The sequence below is a fragment of the Anas acuta genome, chromosome 10, assembly GCF_963932015.1.
Source record: "Anas acuta chromosome 10, bAnaAcu1.1, whole genome shotgun sequence".
NCBI classification, from domain to species: Eukaryota; Metazoa; Chordata; class Aves; order Anseriformes; family Anatidae; genus Anas; species Anas acuta.
In genome coordinates this window covers 13,695,814-13,721,570 of record NC_088988.1, presented here as the reverse complement: position 1 = coordinate 13,721,570, position 25,757 = coordinate 13,695,814, and the positions used below count along the sequence as shown (strand labels likewise).

The 25,757-nt window shown below is 38.5% G+C and overlaps 1 protein-coding gene and 1 long non-coding RNA gene across 4 annotated transcripts in view; one reads left to right on the top strand and one right to left on the bottom strand.

The window, feature by feature from the left end:
* The window catches only part of LOC137861888 (uncharacterized), a 53,597-nt gene that overhangs the window by 10,604 nt on the left and 17,236 nt on the right, over positions 1 to 25,757 (top strand). The window contains exon 3 of the long non-coding RNA XR_011099905.1: positions 25,117 to 25,233. This is a non-coding gene — a long non-coding RNA (uncharacterized lncRNA). The remainder of the gene's footprint in view (positions 1 to 25,116; positions 25,234 to 25,757) is intronic.
* Positions 1,270 to 15,549, bottom strand: LOC137861902 (receptor-interacting serine/threonine-protein kinase 2-like). 3 transcript variants are annotated; one of them, XM_068693501.1, is made up of 13 exons: positions 15,402 to 15,539; positions 14,835 to 14,936; positions 13,955 to 14,120; positions 11,623 to 11,776; positions 11,273 to 11,428; positions 10,987 to 11,135; positions 9,216 to 9,265; positions 8,004 to 8,165; positions 7,148 to 7,233; positions 5,569 to 5,637; positions 4,735 to 4,900; positions 4,135 to 4,281; positions 1,270 to 2,758 (listed from the first exon to the last, which is right to left on the bottom strand). In XM_068693501.1, exons 3-13 carry the CDS (start codon positions 14,104 to 14,106, stop codon positions 2,439 to 2,441), a joined length of 1,611 nt encoding a protein of 536 aa, XP_068549602.1. In that variant the 5' UTR covers positions 14,107 to 14,120; positions 14,835 to 14,936; positions 15,402 to 15,539; the 3' UTR covers positions 1,270 to 2,438. The 3 variants fall into 3 exon arrangements, with proteins under 3 accessions (XP_068549602.1, XP_068549600.1, XP_068549601.1); XM_068693499.1 differs by lacking the exon at positions 14,835 to 14,936 and having other exon boundaries at positions 15,402 to 15,549; XM_068693500.1 differs by lacking the exon at positions 14,835 to 14,936 and having other exon boundaries at positions 4,135 to 4,272; positions 15,402 to 15,549.

The window sequence follows — 25,757 nt, the reverse complement described above, 5'->3', positions numbered from 1 at the left end:
TTAATTCTATATTTTTTGTGATATAAAAACTGTGGAAAAGAGGGGCAAGGACAGTAGAAATCTTTGCTAATAAACGTAGTTTAGGTAGAAGGATAGTGATCACAAAATCAGTGATCAACCCATCAATATTAATGTCTTTGTTATATCACCAAATAGTACAGGCCTTATAAGTAGTATCTGGTGAGACAAAATAAAAGTATTCTAATTTCAGGTTTCTATGTCAACAGCAGTTTGATTTCAGTGAAGTAAAAGCATCCCTCCAAAACACCGTGCTTAGGAAAAAAAATATTCCCAACAGCTTCAACCGTCAACAAACCCAAAAGTTTAATCGTTTATATTGCACAGGGAAGATTTATGAGGCAGTCTATGCATTTGCCTATATTAAGACAAAACTGCATTAGCTTATGTGTGTCAATAACAAGGCTTGGGCAGTGGCACAGTTGGTTTATGGCAATGCTTTTAGCCAAGGTTATCAATTCAAAAGGCTCAGTAAAGCCACATACTGATTTCAGCTGAGTAGGTGTCAAAAATCTGAATATGGATTAGACTTCATTATTGAATAACATACTTAAAGAATTCTGTTCAGGCTCAGTTGAAGATGAAATAACAGATTTGCCTTTGGTTTGTAATTAGTTACAAACTGTCTTTTTGGATTATCTTGACAAAAATCTGTGTAAACACAATGGTAATAGATCAGTAATTCTGCAAGGTCACATCCTATTACAGATACTTAAATTGGAAAGCCAAATATGAGAGCAAAAATTTGTCTGTAAAAACAGATAACTTCTGCTCCAACTTGTTTCATGCCAATTCTGCAATTAAAAATTAAGACTGAGATTAAGTCTGACATCAAATGATATTCTCAAGTAGAAAGCTGTTTCAGAGTAAGAAAGCCAGAGAGCCAAAAAACTGTTTCTATGTCAAAAAAAATAATGACAAGAAAATTAAGTCTGCCAGCTGGCACACATCAGAATTATAAAAACATCCAGCAGGAGAACTGAATGGAATGACTTTTTGAAAGCTGGTAACTAAGTTTCAATAATATTGTTACCTTCCCTCTTAAAAGTCTATAAATAATTCACAAATGATTATCTCTTTTACTCTGATTATCTTATGCCTTCTAAACAAGGCAAACACCATGGCAGCAGTAGTTTTCCCTCAGGAAAAAGACATCCTTACCTAGTAAAAGAAAATCTGGTCTGTTGAGGGTTCCCATTTAAAGCGTGGATTGAAAAAAAAACAAAACAAAAAACAACACAGCAGCAAAGGTAGTGTTTAGTTCCTTTAATAGACAAAATTATTTTCAACACTCGACATTGATTTTAAGTGTAACAATATAGCATCTCAAGGCTGTCTTAAAGCTTAATGAATGTGCATAAAAAATGATAGCTAAAGTTTACGGTTCCAGCAGTATTATAGTCTGATGTAACAAGTCTCTTATTTGAAGCATGCCTAGAAAACACATTATTACTAAATTTAATATTACAACCTGCCAAACTACTGAAGTAGATCAGCAGTTTGAAACTGCAGAGAGAACAAATGCAATGTAGGGAAACAGAGTTTTGCATCTGAAATACTTGTAGAACGTATAACAAGTTCTCATGTTAATCTAGTGCCTTGCAGTTTGAAGGAGTCCCATTGTGCCTTCAAAAACCAGCACCTTTTACAATCTCATTTTCATTATAATTTCATTATAGTTTTCTACTTTCCTTTACAGTTCAACAGAACCACCATTTCAGAAGTGATCAGCTTGGTACCTCTTCTGCTTGGTTTAATTTTGCATTTGAGCTATAGTCATAGAGAGAACAACATGGATGTAAGGCATTAACATTTTTCTATTTACCAAATGCTTTAGGCCCACCTCTCTGAAGCACTACTATCAGTGCCCTGTTTTCAGACCATATGACCATTTGTGAGTGAAAATAATTTATATGCACGATGTAAGTTTTCCTAGAGTTACTTAAGGTGCTATGTAGTATTTCTTAATTCTCTTAAGACTTTCACAGTAACACCTGTCCTTCACAGAGCTTCACTTTTCTCTTCATCCAGTACTCTGTTCTTCAGTGTGCTTAGCTGGAAGGATTTAGTAATAGCTGTTCTTCTATAGTGTGATCTCCAAAAAACTCATAATCCATTTTCCAGTCTTCCAAAATCAACGAAATAAGGTGTCATCTGACTTGAACAATATTTTCTCTGGCACACATTACACTCCTCCAGTCTCTGAGGTCCAAATTAGAATTTGTTATACCAGTCTCGTTAATTTCTGCAGACAGTTGGTTGACTTGACCTTTTAATCCAGCTAGCTTTTTCCATTAGAGGACTAAAATCATGGGCTGCAGGCAGAATTGACTTCAGTCAACAGGTTGTGAGGAATGAATGTGAATCATTACCATTCCAAATTACCAGTGCTCTGATCCATGTAACAAACCTCAAAAAAGTCACAGCAGCAGCCTATTTTTCTCAGCAGGACAGTCTGTGCAATGTCCTCGTCCCAGAGGACGGCATTTGGTCTCTGTAAGTACAGTCACTACAGCCTGTGCTGCCCTCTCTCCAAGGCAAAGGCAAACATCTAACAATGCCCGAGCACGGCCAGTCACTGTGGGGTAAGAGACGATTGTTTCATAATCCATTCGAGACAGCATTTGCTGTGAGCGAAGGACATCAAGGATGTGGTTGAGGCGTCCTTCTGTCATGCAGCTCAGTATGGTTCCTCTCTGGCAGGTTAATATTTGACAGCAGTTTCCTTTGCAGCAAGGACCTTGAGTAAAAAAAGGAAACAAAACAAGATCCACTAAGTGCTCATTTCTTCCAGAAGTTGTTAGCAAGTGGTAGTATCAACACCGATAAATGTAGCTACTAGAAATATAAACTTAGTAGAGAAAGAAAGGAAGAGTTAGTTTGTGTTCTTTGTTTATAACAACTACAATGTATTTCCATCTTTTGTTTAAAACTCATGAAGAACATATTACAGAAGATAAGCATTTTTAAAGATTGTTTGGATTGTGTGAAGGGAGGAGATTTTCAGGTCTGGCCCTATTCTAGATCAAAATTTGCACAATGCAGTTTGGCTGAAAACTTTCCTGTAGAAAGTAGAAGAACAGCCAATAGGTAGTTCAGGACAGCAGTGCTATTTGAAATGTATTGTGGAAGTGGGAAATCAAATATATATCTCCAAGCTGAACTAGTAGCAAAACTAATACTTCTTGCAAAAATGATCAAGAGCACTATGCTCTGCCTCCTCACAGACAGTTTAGGCTTATGCCTATTAAAATACTCCGTACCAACATTAAGGTTTTTGATGTCCAGTAAATACCATACACCAAGAGAAAATTAATAGCTGCAGGCCACTGTTATTTGGAAAACATGCCTCTGTCCTCCTTATTTCTGAGTCTGGACAGTAGAGTTATGCAATGAACTTTTCCTGTATGGACAAGTCTGCTGCTTTATCCTGAATTTATGCCATCTCTCAGTAATAAATGGAAGTGGAGAAGAATGGCCAGCCAGACGTAGGAGCTATCATAGGCCAATTTGAAAGCAAAAAAAACACGGAACAGCTTTTCACCTATAAGTAGAACAGGCTTCACAAGTCAGAAGCTTTCCTACTAGGCAGTTTCCAGCTCAGTAGGAAAGTCCCAAACCACATAAGAAAGGAAATGAATGTTTCCTCCCCCTTCTCTGTAGTCACCCCCCCCCTTTTTTTTTTTGTCAATATCTACTTTTGTAGCACTGTAGAACACCTTAAAACTCCCCCCCAATTGTTTTTTTTTCCTGACTTTAACAAACAATGTATTTCATATCTTATGTGCTATATTTTCTGTGGTTTTTTTTTTTTTTTTTTTTACTATTTTTTTTTTCAAGCCTGTTCTCAGCCTGAATATGAACCTGGAAAACAATAAGTTAATGTTCACAGTAGCCAATGCCTGAACTTCTGAGGACAGGAGTAGCCATGTACCAATAGCTTCATTAGACATTTGTGTTGTTTTTGGCAGTTATTACTCTAAAAATACTGGCAAGTGTGCAAGAGAATTCAGGAAAAAAAAACAACCTGTTTCTACCAATCTCTAAACAATCTGATCATCAATTAAAGTCTGATCTGGGAGAATATTGTCCTCTCAACTGGAAATGGAGTCTTACCTGTCACTGCTTGTTCAGGGTGCATAGTTTGTTGTTTTTGCTTAAGTGCCAGTGGTGGGTCCTTATGCTGACTGTTTTCTTTGCCTGCCATTGGACCAGATAATGGAGGAGTACCAAAAGATTTTCTACAGTCAGAGCCTGGGTGAGCTAGAAAAAAAAAAAAAAAAGAATAAGATGCAACCCTTGGATTGCAACAGCAATTGAACAGTAACAGGAACCTAACTAACTCCTTTTCTGATTAGCTGATAAGAAAATATGGTTATTCCTTCTAACACAGGGCAATGGATTCCAGAACGTACTTGTTCTGGAAAATTTGACAGGCAATATTTGATGTGTCAAGGAATTGCAGATGTATGTTATGGGTCAGGTTTCTGAAGTTTTTCAGAGAGGCTTTATGATCTACACACTTAACCAAAAGATACTCACAAAAGTGTCTCTGCTTTTCTGCAGTGAGCTCATGCTTCAGATGATACCAGTAGGTGGCAAAGCTCTGAGAATGGACAATTGTACTTGGAAAATGCATGTGTCTATGGAACAACTAGTAATGTTTATCCTTTTCTTAGAATAGTTGGAGCTGAATATGTACATTAAGGTAAAGACCTTTCTTTGTTGTGTTCCGTGGGGTGAAGTTGGCTGGATCCATCTCGAGAATATTTTCTCTTCCTGCATGATTTATATTGCTATCAAGTAGAATAGTTGACAAGCTTGGTAGTACAAGAGGGATTTTCTTGCTCATTTCTTTGTTGTTCTTTTGTGGACATATGACCTGAAAGAGATAGGGAAGAATTATCCTCTTGGAAGCTCTTCCAAAACCTTTTCTAAACAGTTTCCTCTTGAAATCTAAGGCTGTTTCACAGGGCAGAGTAAGGTAGTTATGAACCTGTAGACATGCTTAACTCGACTTCAGCTAGTTGCCTGTGATGCTGTGGCAGCACAGATCTGTCGGCTACCTGTCCTGGATTTTACTTCTGTCCTATCCAGTTCTTTTGGTATTGGCAAGCCTGCAACAAGTGCCAAAATCACTTTGAAAATGGGAGTTAACAGTATTTTGGAGTGATCACAGAACTGTTGTCATTGCTCTTTAAGAAAATTAGTTGCAGATGCTAGAGTTCAGCCTCAGGCTTTTTTCCCAGTTGACATTTTGAAAACACCACAAGAAAGGCTAGATTTTTGCCATTTCATTAGGACATTTTCAAGGAGTGGTTCAAAGTAACTCTTAAGTGGATAAGGTTGTTTTTGCAAGAGCAGAGTCTGCTGCTTAAAAAGGTAAAACAGGGTTTTGTTGGTTAACTGGATGTAGTTGTCCTGGCTAGGGATAGGGTTAGGACATTTAGCTGTAGAGTGTTTTTATTATGTGGTGTCAGCACTGTCAGGAGAAACAAGAAGCTCATGAAGCACTCTTGTAAAACTATCAGATGCATGCCACGTACTCACCTCCGAATTGCGTATGCCTGTCTGCAATGTGTAGATTTCTGAACCTTTGCATGCATTAAGTGCTGTCTCCTAGAAAAAGTAGTACAAGAATGCCAATAAGAATACCCAATGTTTGCTCAATTCACAGTTGTCAGGAGCAGGAATTTACATTGACACTATATATTATGTTCTTGGGTATGCTGATACATGGTGATAGTGAACTGCATAGAGCAGCTTCACATTTTAACACATGTAGAGTTGAATTGTGGAATCTGACTTAAATCTACTCTGTTACTCTTTCTACTTTAAAATCCAGTTCGGGATCATGCAGGAAAAGGTGAGAATAGCCCTATAGTGAAATACTTATATTGGGCTAGCTATAACATGTCCTTCAAGTATCCAAACAGCAGGACCATCTTGTGTTTCATATGCCAAACTGTCTGCAATAAGGATGTGTTTACACTTGTAACTTTTTTCAGTGTTGTATGTCTGCAACAGATTTGTTCCAGCTCTTCACAATTCACCAGTTAATGAATCGAGCCGTTTTCAAGAATTTCCAGTAGCTTTTTCCCAGTCATTTTGGATATATTATTTGTTTAGTTACTTGAACAATAAATAATGCTCATTGCTAATTTAGCAAAGAGAAAAGCAGTCTTGCTCAATGGAGACTGAAGTATTATTTAGGAACATGTTGCCAAGTATTCCATAAATATAAATGGTAATAAAGTGACGTGAAGTATAGCTATGCCACTTATTAAAGCATTGATCAAGTCTGTTTTATAATCCCAGTATGTGATTGCAACACATAGAAATAATTTAGCATGCAGTAACGTAGGTAGCTCACATAAACACAGCAACAAAATCAGTGATACAGAACGGGTTTTGTAAGTCCAGATGGAGTTGGAATACTTGGTCAAGGGCTGAAATGTGCCAGTGTAGTTTCTCTACTGTACCTAAGTTAACTAGATAGGCTATAGCAATTCTTGTGGCAGTCAGATTTGTGCCAGATTTCCTATGGCAGCATAAGCAAACATGGAGTTAGCTGTGTCCCTCAGTTGTTTCCCCATTCCCCTTCCATTCAGGAGGTATCAGAGAACCCTCTTAGACCTGAGGACATGCAGTGTTTTACATTTGAAACATGCCAACTTAGAAACAGTGAAGCAGACAGAAGAGTGTATTGCTGGAACAGGTATTAACACTGTCCAGGTTTTGGAATAAGTATCTTTAACCAGTACATACAAGAAAAATTGGCCTTGATCCTAGACTTAGTGTGTTCTGCTTGAAGCTGATATTTGATCTCACTCATGTTTTCCAGTCTGATTACAGCTGGTGACTGGCAAGAAGCTATCATTTTTATAATCTCTGTAGCAATTGACAGTAAGGCTTTCTGGCTGGTCTTCTCTATAAACTTTTTTTTTTTTTTACAAAACAAACAAATAAAAAAAACAATTCCCAAATGAACTTGAAGTGCCAAAAGGTGGTCTCTGGCATGTCCAGTAAAGCACTAAAGATAAAGCCTTTTTCCATTTTGGACCACAAAGACTAATTGAAGAATCAAGTAACATCCTTATACAGGAACGAAACGTAATTTTGCACTAACCTTTGCATCCATCAGATTGTAGATTGCATTAGAAATTGCCTCCTTATTTATAGTAGTCAAAATTCCATTTAGAAGGGCTATGCATTCTGCAGGAAGAATAAAGCATTTAAAAATAGCATGTTGCATATTAAAGTGTATATATATTTAGGCAGCGTATTGCAACTAACCTCACTAAGCATGCTATTGAGCATTAATTTCATTATGTTGAGCAGCTAGATGAACTAAGTGAAATCAGTTCAAATACAGCTTGTACCTCATGCATCCTTTACTTTCCTTTTAGAACTGATTCTAAGGAACTGTCAGAGAATCTATTTTTCTTAACTGTTTATACAGATGTGCCCTTGCAGAAGGCTTAGACACAAATATATAAATTTAACACAGTAAAGCTATATGCAAGTGCTGAGGAAACAATTTGCATTATGTCTAGCTTTGAAAATTTGCTTAATAGTCCTCAAGTACCACAGTCTTAATATTTCTTGGCTTTTTTCCCCCCCCAATAGAGACAGGGTAAACATAACAGTTCAACTAACAAACAACAGTAGCACACCTCATAGGGAACTGTTTAAACACTGGAAATAAGCAGTGCTTAAGACAGGTCAGTCTGTTAGAATAATGCATTTAGCTAATATCCCCTTCTTTAGCTCCCCCCCCCCCACGCATTATACTAAAATACAATCTCAGATCAGTAAGCCACCTCTGGTAGGAAGCTTCAGATAGAAATCAACAGGACTGTGAGGGTGATGTAAAGGCTGCTTTGCCCTCCACTTCTGTCACTAATTTGGAGTGCCAGAGCAATGTTCCCAGCGAGACCATCTCAAGTACAGACCCTGTAAAGAAAGCCAACCCTGAACGTTACCTGCAGTATGTGGTCTGTAATCTGGTTCTTGATGCCAGCAAAGAGTGATAAAGTGCAACAGCATGTTCCTCTGGGGAAAATTGCTTGGTATAAACTCCTCCGAAATTCCAGGCCGCAAGCCGTTGCCAATTCCCATCAGAACTTCCAGCAGGGTTGTTTGACCTGCAATGGATAGGAAAGTGTCACCACAAAAAGACATTAAAGAAATCAGAACTTTTAAAGTGATATTCAGCATAAACTATATCAGGTATATTAAAACAAAGGCTACTTTTAGAAGCAAAAATAAATATTTACTCTGCAGTTAATGGATGTTAGCCTTTAACAATAACTGTAACTAGTTATTGCAACAGGACATTTCAGGAGAGAGAACTGTCCTAACAGGAAATGACAGATGAATGTACCCATGCATTGTAAACTACATGCACAGACCCCTCAGATATACATCTAATTATTTAGGGTATATCCTAAGCACACAGTTTATATAAAGCTTTACACCTTATAAGAACATCTATCCTACTGTACAGAAAAAATACTTCGGGCAACCACAAGATGGCAGGCATAAGTGAAAGCTGGGTGAATGAATACTAACCTACTATTCCTATACAATATTTTTGAAAGGTTCTTCTCAGCCTACTAAATGTAGGAGTCCGTTAATCAGCAAGCCATGCAGAACTGAGCCCATAGCAAAGAGGTCACTTTGGCATCAACCTGCATAAAATAGGGATCATCCTTCTCCACTGACCATTATTGCATAGTGCTTTACAAACCATGTTCTTTAAAACTGCTTGCTATTGTCTAAGAAGGTAAGATTCTCTCCTTTAAGAGAATTTAGCACAAACTGGCATTTCTTGATCAGGGATTTGAAATTCATGGCAACTCTAAAATGAGCATACTGCACATTCTGTTAACTACTTGTCACCAAAACATTGTCTGGTTTTGAAGTGACAGTGAAAAATAAGGGTATTATTTGTGTTTCCTGATTACCTTTAGGGAGAAACGAGTAACAGAGTGCTTCAACAAGCACAGAGAAATGCCACAAGTTGCGTAAGAAGCTACAGTTTTCACCTGCAGAAAAGGTCATCCTCCTGGAGACACAGAGGATCTGCTGAGGGATTCTGATCTTTAGCTCTAACAGTAATAGAAGGCAAAGGGACATCCAAAAAAACAATGCTGTTTGTGATAAAATGATACACAAACAATAGAAATGACTACCTTCAAAAGGTTTCCGTCTGCTTAGGCTCTCCCAACACATTATTCCAAAACTGAAAAACATGAAGGAACATTCATTAACTTGGAATCCATATTTATGTTCTCATTACTCCCAAGAGCAAGTTTATTGGTTTAAGACAGGAATTTTCTAAGACAAAGCCTATAAAAGTTTTTCCTAATTTGAAGAGATATTTCTCTGCATTAAGCTTTGATTTTCAAACAAGCAGTTCTTACAATAAATCTAGTTGGAACTATATACACACACACGTTTTTTGAATAGGATCAGTTAGAATCACATTTCAGGTTAGTACCTTCAATACATTTACTCTTGAAGATTTCAGAACCTTCTGTTGCCCTCTGTCACTTTTGTTTTGTTTTCAAGTAATTTAAATAGCAAGAAGGGGACATAATAGCAGGTACTGACAGGCTTGTCAGTTAGCCTACCAAAAACTTGATCTTCATCCCCTGCATGTCTGTTTTCTTCAGCAAGTTTTGCTGGAGATCCATATACTTTTTTCCTTTTCTAATGAACTAGGAAGTATTCCAGTGATACCACGGCTCTGCATGTACAACCCACATCTAAGGTGGTCTAAAATACAGTTAAACCCTCAATCTGAAAAATTAGAGGCAGAAGCAAGAAGCCTGCAGGAGGAGAAAAAGCAGGCTACAGTGGAGGAAGCAATTCTAGAATAAACTTAATTGTATATTCATATATCTTGCTGTACTGCTAAATTACATGTGTAAGAGAATCCCCTATTCTGTTGTATTTCCACAAAGTCTGAAAGTGCTTTTACTTAAATACCCCTTAATAAAATACAGTGTAACATGGATGTGCATGTAGCTTACATGCAACTAAGCCATACTTCATATGACACTCTTTTCTGTATTACACCACTATCTAGATGTGCACTTCTCATGCACCGAGTTATATCTGACCATCTAAAATTAAATAAGAATGACATGTTGGAAATTAATTATGGCACTTGAAATAAGCCTTCTCTCTTCCTGCGCAAAAGTCTTGTGTTTATGAAAAATCGGATCAGTTGCATCATTTATAGGTCTCAAGCATATGTGTTGTTTGACTCATCTTAGAGCCTGTCTCTGTGGCAATAAAGCAGGAGTTTTATCTGCTTAAAAGTTACCTGTAGCGTTAGTTCACAGGCTCCATAATATAAGGATGCATGTCCATACAGAAAATAGTTGCAGTCTGAGGTTGTCTCATTTTTCAGGACAGCTACAAAATATTTTACAGTTCCAAAACAGATGTGAAAATAGATAGTCTTCCTCGTTTGCATAAACTACTAAAGTTAAGAAGAATGAATGTTTGAGTGGCTCAGTGAATTATCTGAGCAGGTTGCTTGGGACCTTAGTGGGACACTTAAGGTCTGGATTTTTATCTGGGCATGAACAGTTCTTCCTGAAATTAAGTCCAGTAACAGTTCACACTTAGAAAACACATGAATTGTGGTCACTAGGTTCCTGAAGGTGTCGGAAAATATTCTGGCAGCTACATTACTCTTAAAAATTTGGGTCCATTTGTAAGTACTTTACTTAAGAACTTGTAGAACAGTTTTTAACTATAGGATATTATTCACCAAATGTGGGGAATTTCACATTTAATTCACTGCTGTAATCAGCCTCACATGGAATACTGTCTGATTGCATTATATAAATCTGGCATTTTTATTGTAGTGTCTTTGCAAAGAAGTATTTCAACAACATTATAGAATCTAGTAAGGACCAGGTATGACCTGCCCTTAGAAATCCCATTTACCTGTAAATATCGCCTTCCTGTGAAGGAAGGCCACCTCTGAGTATTTCAGGAGGGATATACACTAAATCCTGGCATTTTCTCTGATTGCAGTTCTGCAGGTCTGACCTCAGCTGCTGTTTCCTCCAGTTTGTTAGACCATAATCTGCTATCTACAGAGACAGGAGAAAAGATTTTATAACAATTACTTCCATCTCAGAGCTAAGTGTTGGTTGTTAGAATAAATACATGCAACTATAGGGCAGTCACTGGACTTCACACAAACAGGCTATAGGCTAGAAGTTCCCACCTTGGCTCTGTACTGCATATCCAAAAGGACATTGGAAGGTTTAAGGCTGCAGTGGCAAAAAGCAGGCTCGAGGCTGTGAAGATGATGCAACCCTTCAGCCACGTCTGACAAGATCCTTATGAGCAAGGGAAACGGAAGATCTGGGTATAGCTGATGCTAAAGAACACAAAGTACAGGTTTTGCTAGAGTGAAACTTCTACTATTCACATTTTCATTTTGACAGTAAACAAAAGTACAATGCAGAAGTTGAATAGCAGACATGACTACTGTCCATAATTTACATGCCGGTTGCTCCCTTTTGGCTTAGCTTGTAATTAGCTTTGTCACAAAAGATTACTTCTCCTACGTACCTCATGGATGAGCGAGTGGAGGGATCCATTGCTCATCCACTCAGTCACTATCCCCACAAGTCCATGGTACTGGTAAATCCCAAGAGCAGGCAGGAGACGTTCAGACTTACAGCACCTGACAATTGCTATATCTTGAAGCAGCAGCTTCCTCTCCCTGTAAAAAGAGAGCTAAGGTTAGAGGCCGGGTAGACTGAAGGGAATTTCAGCAAGACATCAGATCATGTATATGATGGAAATGAGAAAGAACCATATAGTTGACATAAGACTGGTTTTATTGGTAGAATTACATTGGCTTGTGCCATCTTCCGAACTACTGTAAGAAAATTAAGCAATATCTTGTGTAGTGTATTTTTCTAACTTAGTGTCAAAGAACCCTGGATAGATTAGCATGAACACAGGAGCACAGTTTGAAGCAGCATTTGAAATGCTAAAACGGGAAAAAGCTGATACATGAGGTGCTAGATTATGAAAAATCAAGTTTTCCCTCGTGAACTTGTATCCTTTTGCTTTTAGCGAGACCCACGTATACAAGGAAATTAAGAGCTTCCATGTATATCTGATGGCCATGTCAAAGCATGACATAAACTGAATTCATATCTGATAAAAGCAATATTACTCTAATAACTTTGTCATATTTAAGTTCAGCTTCAGTTGGATTGCATACCTGAATTCAAGTAGCCTGCATTTACAGGATGTAATGAAGCCTTGCTTTGATCATGAGAAGAGTAAGATTTTGCCAGGAACTCCAGGCAGTTAGTTCCTTGTGCACAAGAAACACTGCATTGTTGATTAAATTGGGCATTCTTAGGGAAAAGAACTCCTGCCACACTTTCAGCTTTTGTTGTATATTTGTTTGTAATTATCTGATTATGTTACTTTTGAGCTGAAAATCCATTGGAATTCATTCAAAATTCAGTTGATTTCAACAGACCTGGAGCTCATTCTCATTATCCTAAGTCATCAGACTTCAGTTTCTGTTTCTCATATTTGCAGTACTGATTCACAAGCCTGTAAGCCAATCTCTGTTAGTAATTTATGGCCCCACCTGTTTTAGCACTTATTTCCACAAATCTAAGCATTTATCATCAGCACACAGTTGAAAGTTTTACGGGCAGAGTAGACTGTAATTTATTCTCCTAGTTTTCCTATACGTAGTGTGATGTAAACAAGGGATCAGAATGGTAGCAGAGAGAAAAGCAGGGCACAGGCTTTAGTCTTAGGGAAAAAGTTTAAGTGACAAAATGCCACCAAATCAGCATAGCATGTTAAATTCAAAGAGGAGCAAGATGTTGATTACTGTGAGTTGATTTAATTACAGCTTATGTTTTAAAGAAAATGTGAACAGGACATGGAGAGTTGTTATTTGTTTAGTAGCTAGTTTAAAGAATAATCATTAGATCAGATTACAAAATTGCTAGACTTCTACTGCCTAAAAACCAAGCAGCTCCCTAGAAACAAAACAAAACCTTACATATTTAAGTTTTCAGTTTAAATTGACAGTGATACTGTCAAAATGGCAGTAAATGCTGCCAGAATTCAGGAACAAATAATTTTATTTTTTTAAATCTAAAATACTGTTTTTCCTCCCGTCTTCATAATGGAAGAAGTTAAACACTATATATTCCACTAATACATCTGAATTTTACTTTTAACAAAAGTTACCTCAGTTGCGATGTTCTCAGTTAACAAATGAGTTGTACCTAGTCCATTGTTGCACATCAGACTCTTTTCCTGATAAATAATCAGGTCAGTGATTTCCCCTAAAATGCTTGTGTCTTGCTTCATCCAAAATATCTTGGAATTATTCTCAGAAACTTTCTGTGCCTTTGTCACCCCACTGGAATTTTGTGGCAGATAGACGGATGCCCATCAGCTACTAGTGGTGTGGTTTTGTAATTGGGACATATATACACATCTCACTGCTCCGCAACCCTGACCCTTATCCTTCCCTCCTTCCACTGCTCTATTTCCTCACATGTACTTGCTGGTTTAGATGAAAATCAGCTGAGGTCTCTTTCTCCAGAAAACGTAATGCCATACATGGCATGCTCAATATTACTGGTCAGGGTCTGAAGACATTATTGTAATAGAGATAATGAATGATTTCAGGATTAATCTCTACTTTTCTAAAACTCATAAAAGGAAAAAAAAAAGAAGTAGAGCTTGTTTTTTAGTATTATTGCGTCTGATTTGCCTCTTGGCAAGTTGGGATTTCTAGGAACGGAGAGATGTTTGGGGATCAGATGATGTGGGCATGCCATGATTCATTCCAGTACTATCAGTGCAGTTTTGTGTTGCCAGACTGCATGGATAATAGACCAAAGACACGTACCTCTCTGTAGCATTCTGGCTGGTCAGCAGCCTCACGGAGATCTGTGTGTTCCATGAAACATGGAAGGCTTTCAGTGCAAAGCCTGAGCCTGCCCTGGTCAAGGTAAAGCTATCCAAATCCTCCTGGGCTACTACAGGCAATGGATTGGCCATTTCTAGATGGCTGCCTTGGGAGAAAAAATAGCAGAAATAAGTTTTTAGGCCTACTTTTTGTCACTACCAATAAAGCATGGTGAAGTTGCACCACCCCTTCCCAAATAACCACTATCCTAATCCTAAAAGGTAATTCCTTTTACCACTCTGTATCAGACTTTCCTTAAAAGGACAGTGAAAATGTGCTAATTGCAGAGGACTGTCCAGACCATAACTTACCATCCCAGGCCACAGGGTGCTAATTAATTTTTTTTTTTTTTCATATTTCCATCTGATCACTTGGAAATGCAGGGCCATTATTTATAATATAAAATGTGGCTTTAAAGTGATACTGATTTATGTAGACAACAAGTCAGTATCCATCAGTTGTATGCTGGATAGAAATGTAGTTTCATGGAATATCTTGAGTTGGAAGGGACCCACAAGTACCATGTATATAATAACGCAAACAAACATTTAAGTAATCAAAATGATTTATTCAGAACTCCAAAGATAGTACAAAGAGGCTAAAATAATGAATATGGGATCTAAACTGTTCTTGAACTTATGTATTTCTATTTAAAATGGAATTAAGTACAGCTATAACACTTCTTTAAACTCTCGCTAGTTTGCTATTTCGATTAAAAGGAAGAGATAGCAACCAGCTCCTTTTTGGATTTGCAAAACCTTGTTTAACTAGAGATTCTGTAAAAATAAATGAAAAACAATTCAGTTGTTCTGTTACAAACCATGACATGCTGAGGAGTATTGTCCCTATATTCAGGTTTCTACTTCTTTTTCCACACCTGGACTTAGAGTTGTTAGCTGGTAGTCTCCAAAAGAATTTGACCCTAAAATGAGAGATCTTATTTAGGCAGCACTTCACCAAGGCTGCTAAAGTTGTTGGAAGTACTAATCACAGAAAATGACATGGTTTAATGAAATTACAGAGAAAGTTTCCCTAACTTGGAAGTATGGTACTAAAGCCATTTTTCCAATAGATCTACTCTTTTTAATGCTTTTCCTCCTACACCCATTTCAAAGCTCACTGAAAAGTCACAAAATCAGTGTTTCTTCAGCAACTTCTGCAATAAAGGACATTAAAAGCCTCAGCCAAGTTTGTCATCTTCCCCTAGCTGGGGTGGGCAGGAGGGAGATTGTTATAAAGCTATTCATTTCACGTTCCTAATTTTAAAGGCAATTTTTCAGAGCAATTTGTAGCAAAGATGTTTTCCTTGGGACAAGAGAAACTTTTCTAAGTTAAGCTAATATTCAAATGTCCAAGTAAAAGAAATTGCAAGCTAGAGTTCACTTACCTCCAAAAATACAGGCATAAAAACTACAAACACCGTAGTGAAACTGCTGCAGATACCCGGTGCGAGTCTGTTTCATACAGCACTCAAAGACAGCTGGAGCTTTGCTGCCTGTGAGTCAGCTGCATTGTTTATCTCTCCTTTTATTGGCTGCCTGCAAACATCTAAAATTTCCTGGTAGGTTATCTACGCTGTAACTCTTTAGTGACCACAGCTGTGTTTTCACAGGCTGATTTGTTAGTTGCCTATAATCGAGAGAGATTATGGAAAAATATTATGGATAACTGCTTTTTTCCCCACACACAATGAAGAATCCCAACAGGGAAAGAAAGCTCGGACAACACTGAAAAACACTGTATTGGATCCAAGCCAAATATAGATGTGTTTGGAGCTGTACACAGATTTTGTAGCCGGTACTTATCTCTGCAGTACATCAACCCTACAGCCCAAGTACAAAAACCCCTTAAACTTTGTAAGTCAAGTAGAGCTTAAAACAGGCTTCAAATTGTCATTTGTTTGGTTAGAAGGGAGGTAAGCATGGGGGTTATGTTAGTCTGCAAAGAAATCAGGATCCATTCGCTGACAGTAGTCTAGCTGAAAGGGATATGGGGGTTATGGTGGGTTACGGTTGATGATGAACCCACAGCATGCTCTCATTGCAGATGGGGAAATTGTGGACCAGGCTGTGTTAGAAGTACAGTTAAAGTGAGAGAACTCGTTATGCCTCTACAATGGTGTAAAAAAAATTGTGCCTCAGCAATGGTGTGGCAGCATCTAGAATCCTACAGTCAGTTTGAGGGCCTTTGGTTCAAAGAAAAATGTTGAGAAACTGGAGAGGATGCGGTAGATAACAACCAAGATTGTCTGGGCCCTAGGGCACATAACTTAGAAGCAGAGATTGAGGGAGCTAGGCTTATTTAGTCAGGCAAAGAAGGAGGTTAAGGGATGGTCTTCTAGAGGTCTGCAACCACTTAGAAACCCGCTATGAAAATAGAGCCAAGGGGCAGGTAACAGCCAGCGGCATAGGGACATGTTTCAATTTCTGAGGTTGAGGCCAGATGCTAGAAAAATCTTTTCCACCAGGTGGGTAATGCAGCAATGGGCCACTCAGGCTGTGGGGTCTCCGTCCTGTAAGATTTTCTAGATTTAGCTGGGCAAAGCCACAACTGACCTGATCCAGCACTGCCACTGGTCCTGCTTTGAGCAGGAGACTGGGCTAGAAATCACCAGAGGAATACAATATCTGTAGCTTTGTGACAACTTTGCAAGGCCTAATAGTGTTCCTGCTAGGCTTATACTTTCACTCTGAAGGGTGGGATTGCTGGATGCAGGGCAGAGACTCTAGGAAAAAGCAGTCATTTGGGTTGATCAGGTTTATTCAGCTTTCCACTCCTTGCAGTGTGTCTTTATTTATAGTCCAACTCCAAAACCAGCTTCAGTCAATGAAATTGTCCACAGACTTCTGTGGGTTTGGGGTCAAATTCTAACCCCAAGCAGGGAGGGAACAAGTGGTAGGACAGTTACCTAATCCTCCTATGATGCTGGGAAAGCCCCGTGTATCTAAAAATCATGTGGCTGGGGCTCTGCAGCTTGAGAGGAAGCATGCAGCAAGCAGGAAGCGTGGAGTGCACCTTCATGCGCAGTGAGTTATTTCCTGAAAGCTATCTAAACAGCTTCAGCTTTCCCTGCTCAGCACACCACTCCAAAAGTGAAATTAGTACAAGGGAGATGAGCCAGCAAGGTTAAACAAGTGGGCAGTAACAGTCCTGCAGAAAGCAGGAAATGGGGTAAGTTGCTGGAGCTCCAGGATCCACTTTGTCTTTGACTTCAATTTATCAACAGTGCATTCATTGTTGTCTACAGTTCTACAAAACACACACTGTTAATGTTTTCCCTTCTTTAAGGTACTAGCCTGTCAGGCAGGCTCTACTACAGGAGAATCACTGCTGCTAGGAGTCCTTACAACTAGTTAAAGAAGCTTCATAGAGGAATCTTTGTAGAGAATTTAAAGGACTTAATTTTTACAAGTTCTTTGACAGAAGTAGTGTGAGTTACTTCTGTATTTTTAGAGGGTCACGTGCTGGGGAAGCTGAGTACTGGAACAATCCCACATTTGATTACCCCTCTTGACTATTGTTTTCAGCTTAAAAAAAAATAAGCTTCTAAAGCTTACTTTTAATCCATGTTTGCAGAAACCAGAAACAGGCAGGCCAATTTTTAGTGTGGGTCTGAACTAACTAAATATTTATTACTGATTAACATGTTCAGTAATAGCAAGAAAATTGATTGGTGTTTTAGCTACACATCGTTTATTCAGGGAAATATAAAGCCTCTCACTTACTATGGAAATGTATAAATACTTAGCAAGGAAAAAAAAATCCCTGTAGGGCCATCACACAAGGGCCACAAGGGCCATCTTATACAGTAAATAGACAAATTTAACAAAAAATAAAGATTGGTTTGACTGTCAGAAGTAGTTTCTAGTTTATTTTATTTTTTTATTTTCAGTTAAGGAAAATAGCCAGAATAAAGCATTCCAGAAAGGATTAATGTATACAACAGACTTACTGAACCTTTCTAACCTATGCATCTCTCAATGCAAACTGTTTTTTTCATCATTTGCAAGCTAATGCAGTACAGGGGAAATGCAAACACGTGGATGGTCTTAACATCCTGAAAGTAGAAATAATGGTGATGCCTAAAGGATATCACGGTTTAAGACAGGAGTGGTTTGTAGGCCTCCACCCCTATAATAAGAGTGAACCCAGTTCCATTCAAATGTAAAATTAAGTGGGAACTTGACAAGTAGCAGCATTAAAGGAGGACCACAGCATAAGACAAAGCATTAATAGAGCAAGGATGCACAATGAAAGAATGACACAGTATCAGAAGACTAAAGCATTCAGATGACCCAAATACCAAGACGTCTGACACATGTTCAGTAAATACTGCACTTTGATATTTGATGGGAGAGTTCCCATCATCATTTCTCAATCTGGTTATTCCAGTTGAGCATCCGTACAGGATAACTTGTGGAAAGATGGGTTCTAAGGTGCTATTTCTTTTTTGCTCCTAGTGTATTTCATGAGCTCTTGCAAGAAGTGAATATTAAACTGTTTGTTACGCTTCAGATGTGTAGGATTCAAATGCTCTTTATTTCACTTTTATAAAAAGTAAGCTGAAGTGCATGAGTGCAGCCAATGATATAATCGTACTGCTTTAGAAGATAGGACTCCAAACAGGCACAAATTTTACCTGCTGTAATGCAAGGTACCTCTTCAAGGTGCAAAATTATGCTGTCCATTCCATGGATTTGCAGTTGAACTTACGCTTCCAGTTTCTTCTACTGTTTTTTTTTTTTTTTTTTTTAAAGAAAGTTTCTTCAACCACCCATCCCATGCTATTTTGGAAAACAGTCATAAATTCACCCTGACAGTAATGATATGACTAAACAAAAGTATCACGGCTGCTGGCCTTAGGCAGTTTCCATAACATAAAGATTGCCAAGCACCCCTGCTAATTAATGGCACCATAGAAATTTATTAATGCTTTACCCAACTATTTTAAATAGTGGAATCTTAAACGGGTGTGCCATAATTTATCTTATTCACAATTACAGGAATTACGAAGTTTTCCTAGACTACAGAAAACTATCGTCTTAGGGTACCATATAGGAATCTGTTAAATGCTTTGTAAAACAAAAGGCACACTAGTCCACATCCCAAGAGTTTGTGATCTGTTTTGGAACATGGTGTACTAAGCAGTGTTAAGACAGGGTGGAGAAATGCTAAACCTCCAGATCAATTACGTACCTGCAGATAAATAGTTCCAGTAAGGCTAATGGTGAAATGGCAGAGCCCTAGATCGGGTGACCTTTCCGTGAATGTGTAGCACTGGTATGCAAGAAAACATAAGCAGACTTTCAAAGCCTTTACAAATACTAAGCAAAACAAGCCCTTTAATTTGCTTGACCCTAAGTGTTTTGGTTTTCTACCTGAAAAGCCTGAAATATGAAAATGTGAGCACAAATAATCAATTAAAAAAAAATCTCTACCAAATTAGTACCAACTCTTTTTTTTTTTTTTTTTTAAATCAGCATAAGGCATAAGTAAATTTCAAGTCAGAATTAGATTCATTATGGTCCCAAAGTAGGAGATGATTCTACATTTAATGGAAAGGTTAGAATATTGCACTATATGCCCTTCACCTTTAGTAAATAGTCAAGGGTTTGGTGTCTGAGGGAGGATTAGCAGTCAGCAGCTTTAAACAAATGGGCACAGCGCACAAACCATTTGAATGGAAACTGAGACTTGGGCTTGAGGGATGAGGGAACAGGATGAAGCTTGAGGAGACCTGGTTGTGCTCTCTGCTTTCTTACTGACCTACTGCCCTATCTTAGTCACTTTGTGCCTTTCTTTCCTGCTTTATTCTCCCATTTTTGCTTGTATGGCAATTAGCATATTATGTTTGGGTCTCAAGGCAATGATAGAATCTAGTTGGAAAACTAGATTTTATCCTTGTCCTTTCACCTCTTTCTTTCCCCCTCATTTCTTCCTTCACTTTCTCCTCTTCAAACCTTCATTTCATTCATATTCCTATACCTTTTTCTACCCATTTCTTTTTATATCAGTCTGTCCGTTAACCTACTTGTCCTGTCAGGATAAGTCAGCTCCTCACACAATTTTTTCTATCATTAGATGCATCTCCACGTGGAGTTCAGCAGGAGAAACAATTTGTCAGTAGGCCAGGTTTTTCTTATCTTCCCTATATCTTCTACCTTCTCCTTTGCCCGGTGAATGCATCACAACTAAAGTACTTTCTCTGGAGAGATGTTGGCTTTCATTTGTATTTTTCCATTTTGGGGCTTTGCTTCCCCTCCCTTTCAAGTTATCACCAATAGATACATTAAAGGCATCTGAAAAATGCAAATTGCTATTGACTTCCTTTTAAATGTTTATATAATCAAGTCTACTTGCATTCGCTATTTGCGGTGCCATAGAGAGAGAATTGTGAAAGTCCACTGACGTTTGCTGGAGCAATTCATTCATCTAGCAAAACACCCTGCTTATAGTGAAACTCTGCCCTACTGAAATGGACTTCTGTTGAGTTCACACTGTTTGAATTTGGTTATTAACATACTAAAATGGAATCTAGTCCCACGCTCCAGGAGATGAGTACTTCCTCCTCTCCTGTGGAAGTCAGCCCAAGTATGTAAAAAAAAGAATTTACCTTGGTTTCCCAACAGTCTTTCGAACCACAAGTGTCACTGCCCTGTGCAGATCAAAGCCGCCTTTGTCAACGTGTGAAATTTTTAACTGGGCTAGAATTCATCAGTTGCATAAGTAGTGAGATGAGACAGTGCTTAAAGGAGGAGAAAAGCAGCTCTTCTGTGGCAAAAATCTACTTAAGGGACTTCAATCCTGTTAAAAAAAAAATTACTTAAAACATCAGTTCTTTGCAGTTCTGACAGATCTTGCAATGATCATTTGGAAATTGCCAAAGCAAAACCCTCTGAAACCATTTTTGTTACAGACCCAGGAGTTTGGAAGAAAATTAAGAGCACAAGGCTGCTTTTTTTTTTTTTAATTTTCTTTTTTTATTAATAACAGTTCCATAGCAGACAAGTAGTTTGAGGGGCTGAATTTGAGTGTTTGAGATGCAACATTGCATATGAACTCCTCCACTCTTGCTAAACATTATAATCTTTAGCTTTTATTTAGCACTTTCCACATGTTAACTTTTATTTGCTTAGTCCATAGAAATCACTGTAATTTCTCCCATGGAAGTGGTAACAGGCACAGTGAGAGACATGTAGGCAGCTTCCAGACAGGCTGGAGAACCCAAGCACTGTCTGTCCTTGCTACCGTGTCACCTGTTCAGCAGTCTTGCTAGCTCTCTTCAGAAGGCAGCATTGATCTACAAAGATGCTTGGGCCAAAAATAGTACTGAATAGTCAGATGCTTTAGAAAATCCATATTTGCATTAATCCATATATGCTTTACTGTGTTGATATCATGGTAATGCAGCATAATCTTCTTTTGGGACTGGTATCCTGACTTTTCATCCTCTCAGTTATTTAACTATCCACTTCAATATGGCAGATAACTGAAGAGTAGACTGTTCTTGTAATATAACCTTTAATTACTTGGTCTTCTGATTTTTAAGCTGAAAATATGTGGCATGAGTGAAAAGTGGGATTGTTATGGTGGGCTTTTTTGTGTTATGTTCCTTTCAGGAAGTAGCAACAAAAGTGACCCATCTCAAATTCCCCCTTTGTATTGTGAGACAAAAAAAACACTGAGGCTTATCAATTTCAACTGACTTACTCACCCACTTCCTCTTGGCTTCCATTGTACATGAAAACAGGTAGCAAAAAAAACCATTTGTTTGGAAAAAAAAAAAAAAAAAGAGAAGCATTTAGAAATTGTGAAAGAGAATCTGCAGACAGGCTCTGGGAAAAACTGGGATTTTTCCAGGTTACGTAGATGCTAGACGTAAGCTCAGATTCATAACAAAGAAGCAGTTGGCATTAAATGAATATTGCCACAGCAGTATACACATCTCCAGACAATATTTTAAAGCAAAATGCAACAGTATGCACTTAGTAGTCTGTACACCAAATTTAGCGAGTCACTGGATTAATGGGTAGTGGTTGTACAGCCAGGCAGAAGCAAAACAAACAGGTAAAGTGAGCAAAGAGGATCCCATGAAGTTCAAAGGAAAACACCAGGTTCCACACACAGCAGGAATAACCTTGTACCAGCACATGCTGGGGCCAACCAGCTGGAAAGCAGCACTGCGGAAGAGACCTTGGGGTACCTGGTAGATAAGCAGCTGAATGTGATCCAGCAATGTGCCCTTGTGGCAGAGCAGGACCAGAAGCATCCCAGGCTGCATCAGGAAGAGTATTGCCACCAGGTCAAGAGACGTCTCCCACAGTACTGAGGAGACCACATCTGGAGTTGTATCCCCGCTTCTGGGCTTCCCAGAACCAGAAAGACACGGACGTGTTGTGGTGAGTCTGGCAAAGGGTCAGGAAGATGTTTAAGGAATTGGATTATCTGGCATAGGAGGAGAAGGTGAGAGAGTCAGGTCTGTTCAGCTTCAAGATAGATCTCAGAGGGATCTTATTGATGTATAGCCCTGTGCCTACTGGTGGCACAGACATCATTGTTACTCAGTGAAAGGACAAGAGGCAATGAGCAGAAAACAAAATACAGGCAACAATTTCTCGATTCCCAGTCTATTGAGGGAATAAAATATAGCATTTAACTCTGTACCATAAAACATGAGACACTTTCAACAAAAGTAGCCAGTCATCCATGTGGATATGACCCTGCTAATGAATATAAATATTTTAAAACATTTCCCTTGAACTGGTCTCTTGACTAATTGCTTAACTGCATGAGCTGTAGTCATATGTAGCAATATTCTTTGATGTTAGGGTACACAGAAAAGGCTGTTTTACATCAAGCTGATTAAACAAAGTCAAAACTGACAGGCTGTATAAGCACAGCTCTCGGGTTTTTGGAAAAAACCTTTCTGAACAATAATTGAGCTGTAGTTCTGAGAATGGAGGTGACATGGTAAATAGTTTCAACTGTTTAACACTGTTATTAGCTTTGAATTGTTGAAAAAAATTATGAGAAAACTTCACTAAGAAGAATGAGCCACAGGATTTGCTCCCTCCCCTTTGCTAGGGCTGCCACAAAGCTGTCAAGTATGTTAAAACTTCACATGGAAAACATTTACTACAATCTAGTGCATCTTATTATATAAATGAGGGACTTCTAGCAAGTCTGGTTAGCTACCTACACATTCGGGTAAGAAAGTCAGTGGAGATGAAACTCATCTTGAAGCATCAAGAGGAGACAAGGCCTGTTTGAGATTTTCTCTATGGAAATTTTTATCGTGTAGCTTTCAAATAGTAGGGAGAGTAGCATTGCCTAAGTTGTTTGTGTTTTTGCTCAGGCTGCCTATTTTCAGAGACCTGTCATTGCTTCCTGAGTGGGAAGTGAGACAAGGAAACAACATTATAATAAAAATAATAAAAAACAAATATGGAGATATTCATGGTTGAGCAACTATGTTTTTGCTTTGCCTTCTAGCCACAACTCTAAAGGCTTAACATCATCTAAAATGGGGATTTCCACAGTTTGCTAAGGATTGCATATGCACTTGTATCACTAGAAGCTGGCTTAATTTAAGAAGGCAGAGTCCTCAAAAAGACCCCACAAATACCATATCATATACTAAATATTATATGTTATGTTCACATATTTAAAGAAATATTATACTAGTATCCTGAAGTGTGTCTAGTTTCGTGCTTTTGACTCTAGGGATGTGGTGTTGTCCAGAACAGAGATAAAAATTCTTTTCCAGTGCCTGTTTTCTCCAGACTCTAGAGTAAGATGCAGAGAGCCAGCATGGAAATCTTCAGCTAAACTTTGACATTGTCAGATGTTAAATGTTTAAGTTTTAAGTTATATACAATAGCTGTTGTCATAACTATAATAGGTAAATTAAGCCTGGCAGCCTGTTGTGGTTTACCTCCAACAGGTAGCTCAGTACCATCCTCCCCAGGTAGGAAGGAGAGAATCAGAAAGGTAAAAGTGTGAGAACTTGTGGGTTGAGATGAAGACAGTTCACCAGGTAAAGCAAAAGCTGTGCGTGCAAGCAAATGAATTTGCTGCTTCCCATCAGTAGGCAGGTGTTCAGCCACTTCCAGGAAAGCAGGGCTCATCACACGCAACAGTTTCTTGGGAAGAAACAACATCACTCCAAACATCCCCCCTTCCTCCTTCTTTACCCCAGCTTTTTTTACTGAGCATGGTATCACACGGCATGGAGTATCTCTTTGGCCAGGTGTTCCCTCCCAGCCCCTTGTGCACCCCCAGCTTCATCACTGGCAGGACAGCATGAGAAGCTAAGAAGTCCTGGCCTCTGCGTAAGCAAGCACTGCTCTGCAACAACTAAAACATCAGTGTGTTATCATCCCTATTTTCATCAAATATCCAAAACACTGCATCATATGAGCCTCTATGAAGAAAAATAACTCTTATCCCAACCAAAACCATGATACAGTCCAATTTGTGTTGTTACATGTGGCTTCCAAAAATTAAAGTTATCTAATTTTGTATGTTTTTTCCCCTGTAGGTCCCTCCTTCCCCCTTCCCCTCTCCCCCCCCCAAATGTAATCAAGAAGATGAAGTCAGAAGTTCATGTGCTTTTTCGAAGAGCAATTGCTCAACTTTCCTGTCCTACATCTTATATGGAATCAATCAATAAATAAATAAATAAATAAGGAACTGTGTTCTTACTCAGATCAGGTATAGCACAACTCAAAACCTCACCATGCTCCTGTAGTTGTGGTGAAGACTCAGTTCCTGATGCTTTCAGAAAGCATGGTAGAGTCTCTTTGTGGTATCATGTTGTGATGCCTGTGTTGCTAGCACACAACAGATGGAAATAAAAGTAAGTGAAGCAATCAGACAGGCTGACAGCAGTGAAAGACAACATTAACTACAACCATTATGTCACAGTTTATTAATAACAATTCTAAGTCTAATTGAATTTAAGACTTTACAAGCAAAGGTTTATGAGCTTCCTAAAGCTTGGTGTACAAGGAACACAGTGCTGAGCCATCATTACACACTTAGTCCATACCCTTTCTATTGTATTGTAATAACTTCAAAAGTCTGAACTATGTTTTATTCAGGAAGAAGATTCCCAAAGAAAGTGACTTCTCAGAAGCTGTTTGGAAATAAGGAGCTCAGCAGAGGAGAGAGAGTGCATATACATGTATGAAGATGAAAGAGTGGTGCAATAGGAAGAGGTAAGTTCTTTTGAGACACTAAAGAACTGTCTTGTCATTAGGTTCAAGTTTCATGCTGCAGCTGTAATACACTTGAGTTTAAAATGCTAGATGCAAGTCAAAATTCTTTAAGAAGTCATACTCTTTTAGTTTCATCACTGCTGGAGCTACTTATAATTCAAATAAGCTTTTAATCCAATATATCCCAGCTGTTCTTTGTCTTACCTAAGTTCAGCTGTGCTTGACTCCACTTTTTTTGTTTACAGAGCAAAACCAAACAATAAGAGAAAGTCTGCCATAATGATTTAACCTATATTCCCATTCTTCTTTGCCAAAAAGATTATCTATTTAACCAAAAAATGTACTACGTTCCTTCTTTTTGTCAGTGTTCACAATTACCAATATCAGAGCGCAGCAAGAACAGGTTACTCTGCAAGGGAAGGTGAGCAGGGATCCACAGGGGACAGGGTGCAGGCAGGAGCAGTGCACTTACCAGCAAAGGCTGCTGTACCTGAACACGGGGAGCAGAGCAGGCTTGGGGTTTA

Bases quoted from the DNA above. Each gene is read 5' to 3' on its own strand.
- LOC137861902 (XM_068693499.1), bottom strand. From the start codon at position 15,477: ATGAAACAGACTCGCACCGGGTATCTGCAGCAGTTTCACTACGGTGTT. The intron at 14,121-15,401 runs GTAAGTGAACTC...TTTTCTCCCAAG, and splicing joins TTATGCCTGTATTTTTGGAG to GCAGCCATCTAGAAATGGCC. The intron at 11,429-11,622 runs GTACGTAGGAGA...TGTGTTCTTTAG, and splicing joins TCCACTCGCTCATCCATGAG to CATCAGCTATACCCAGATCT.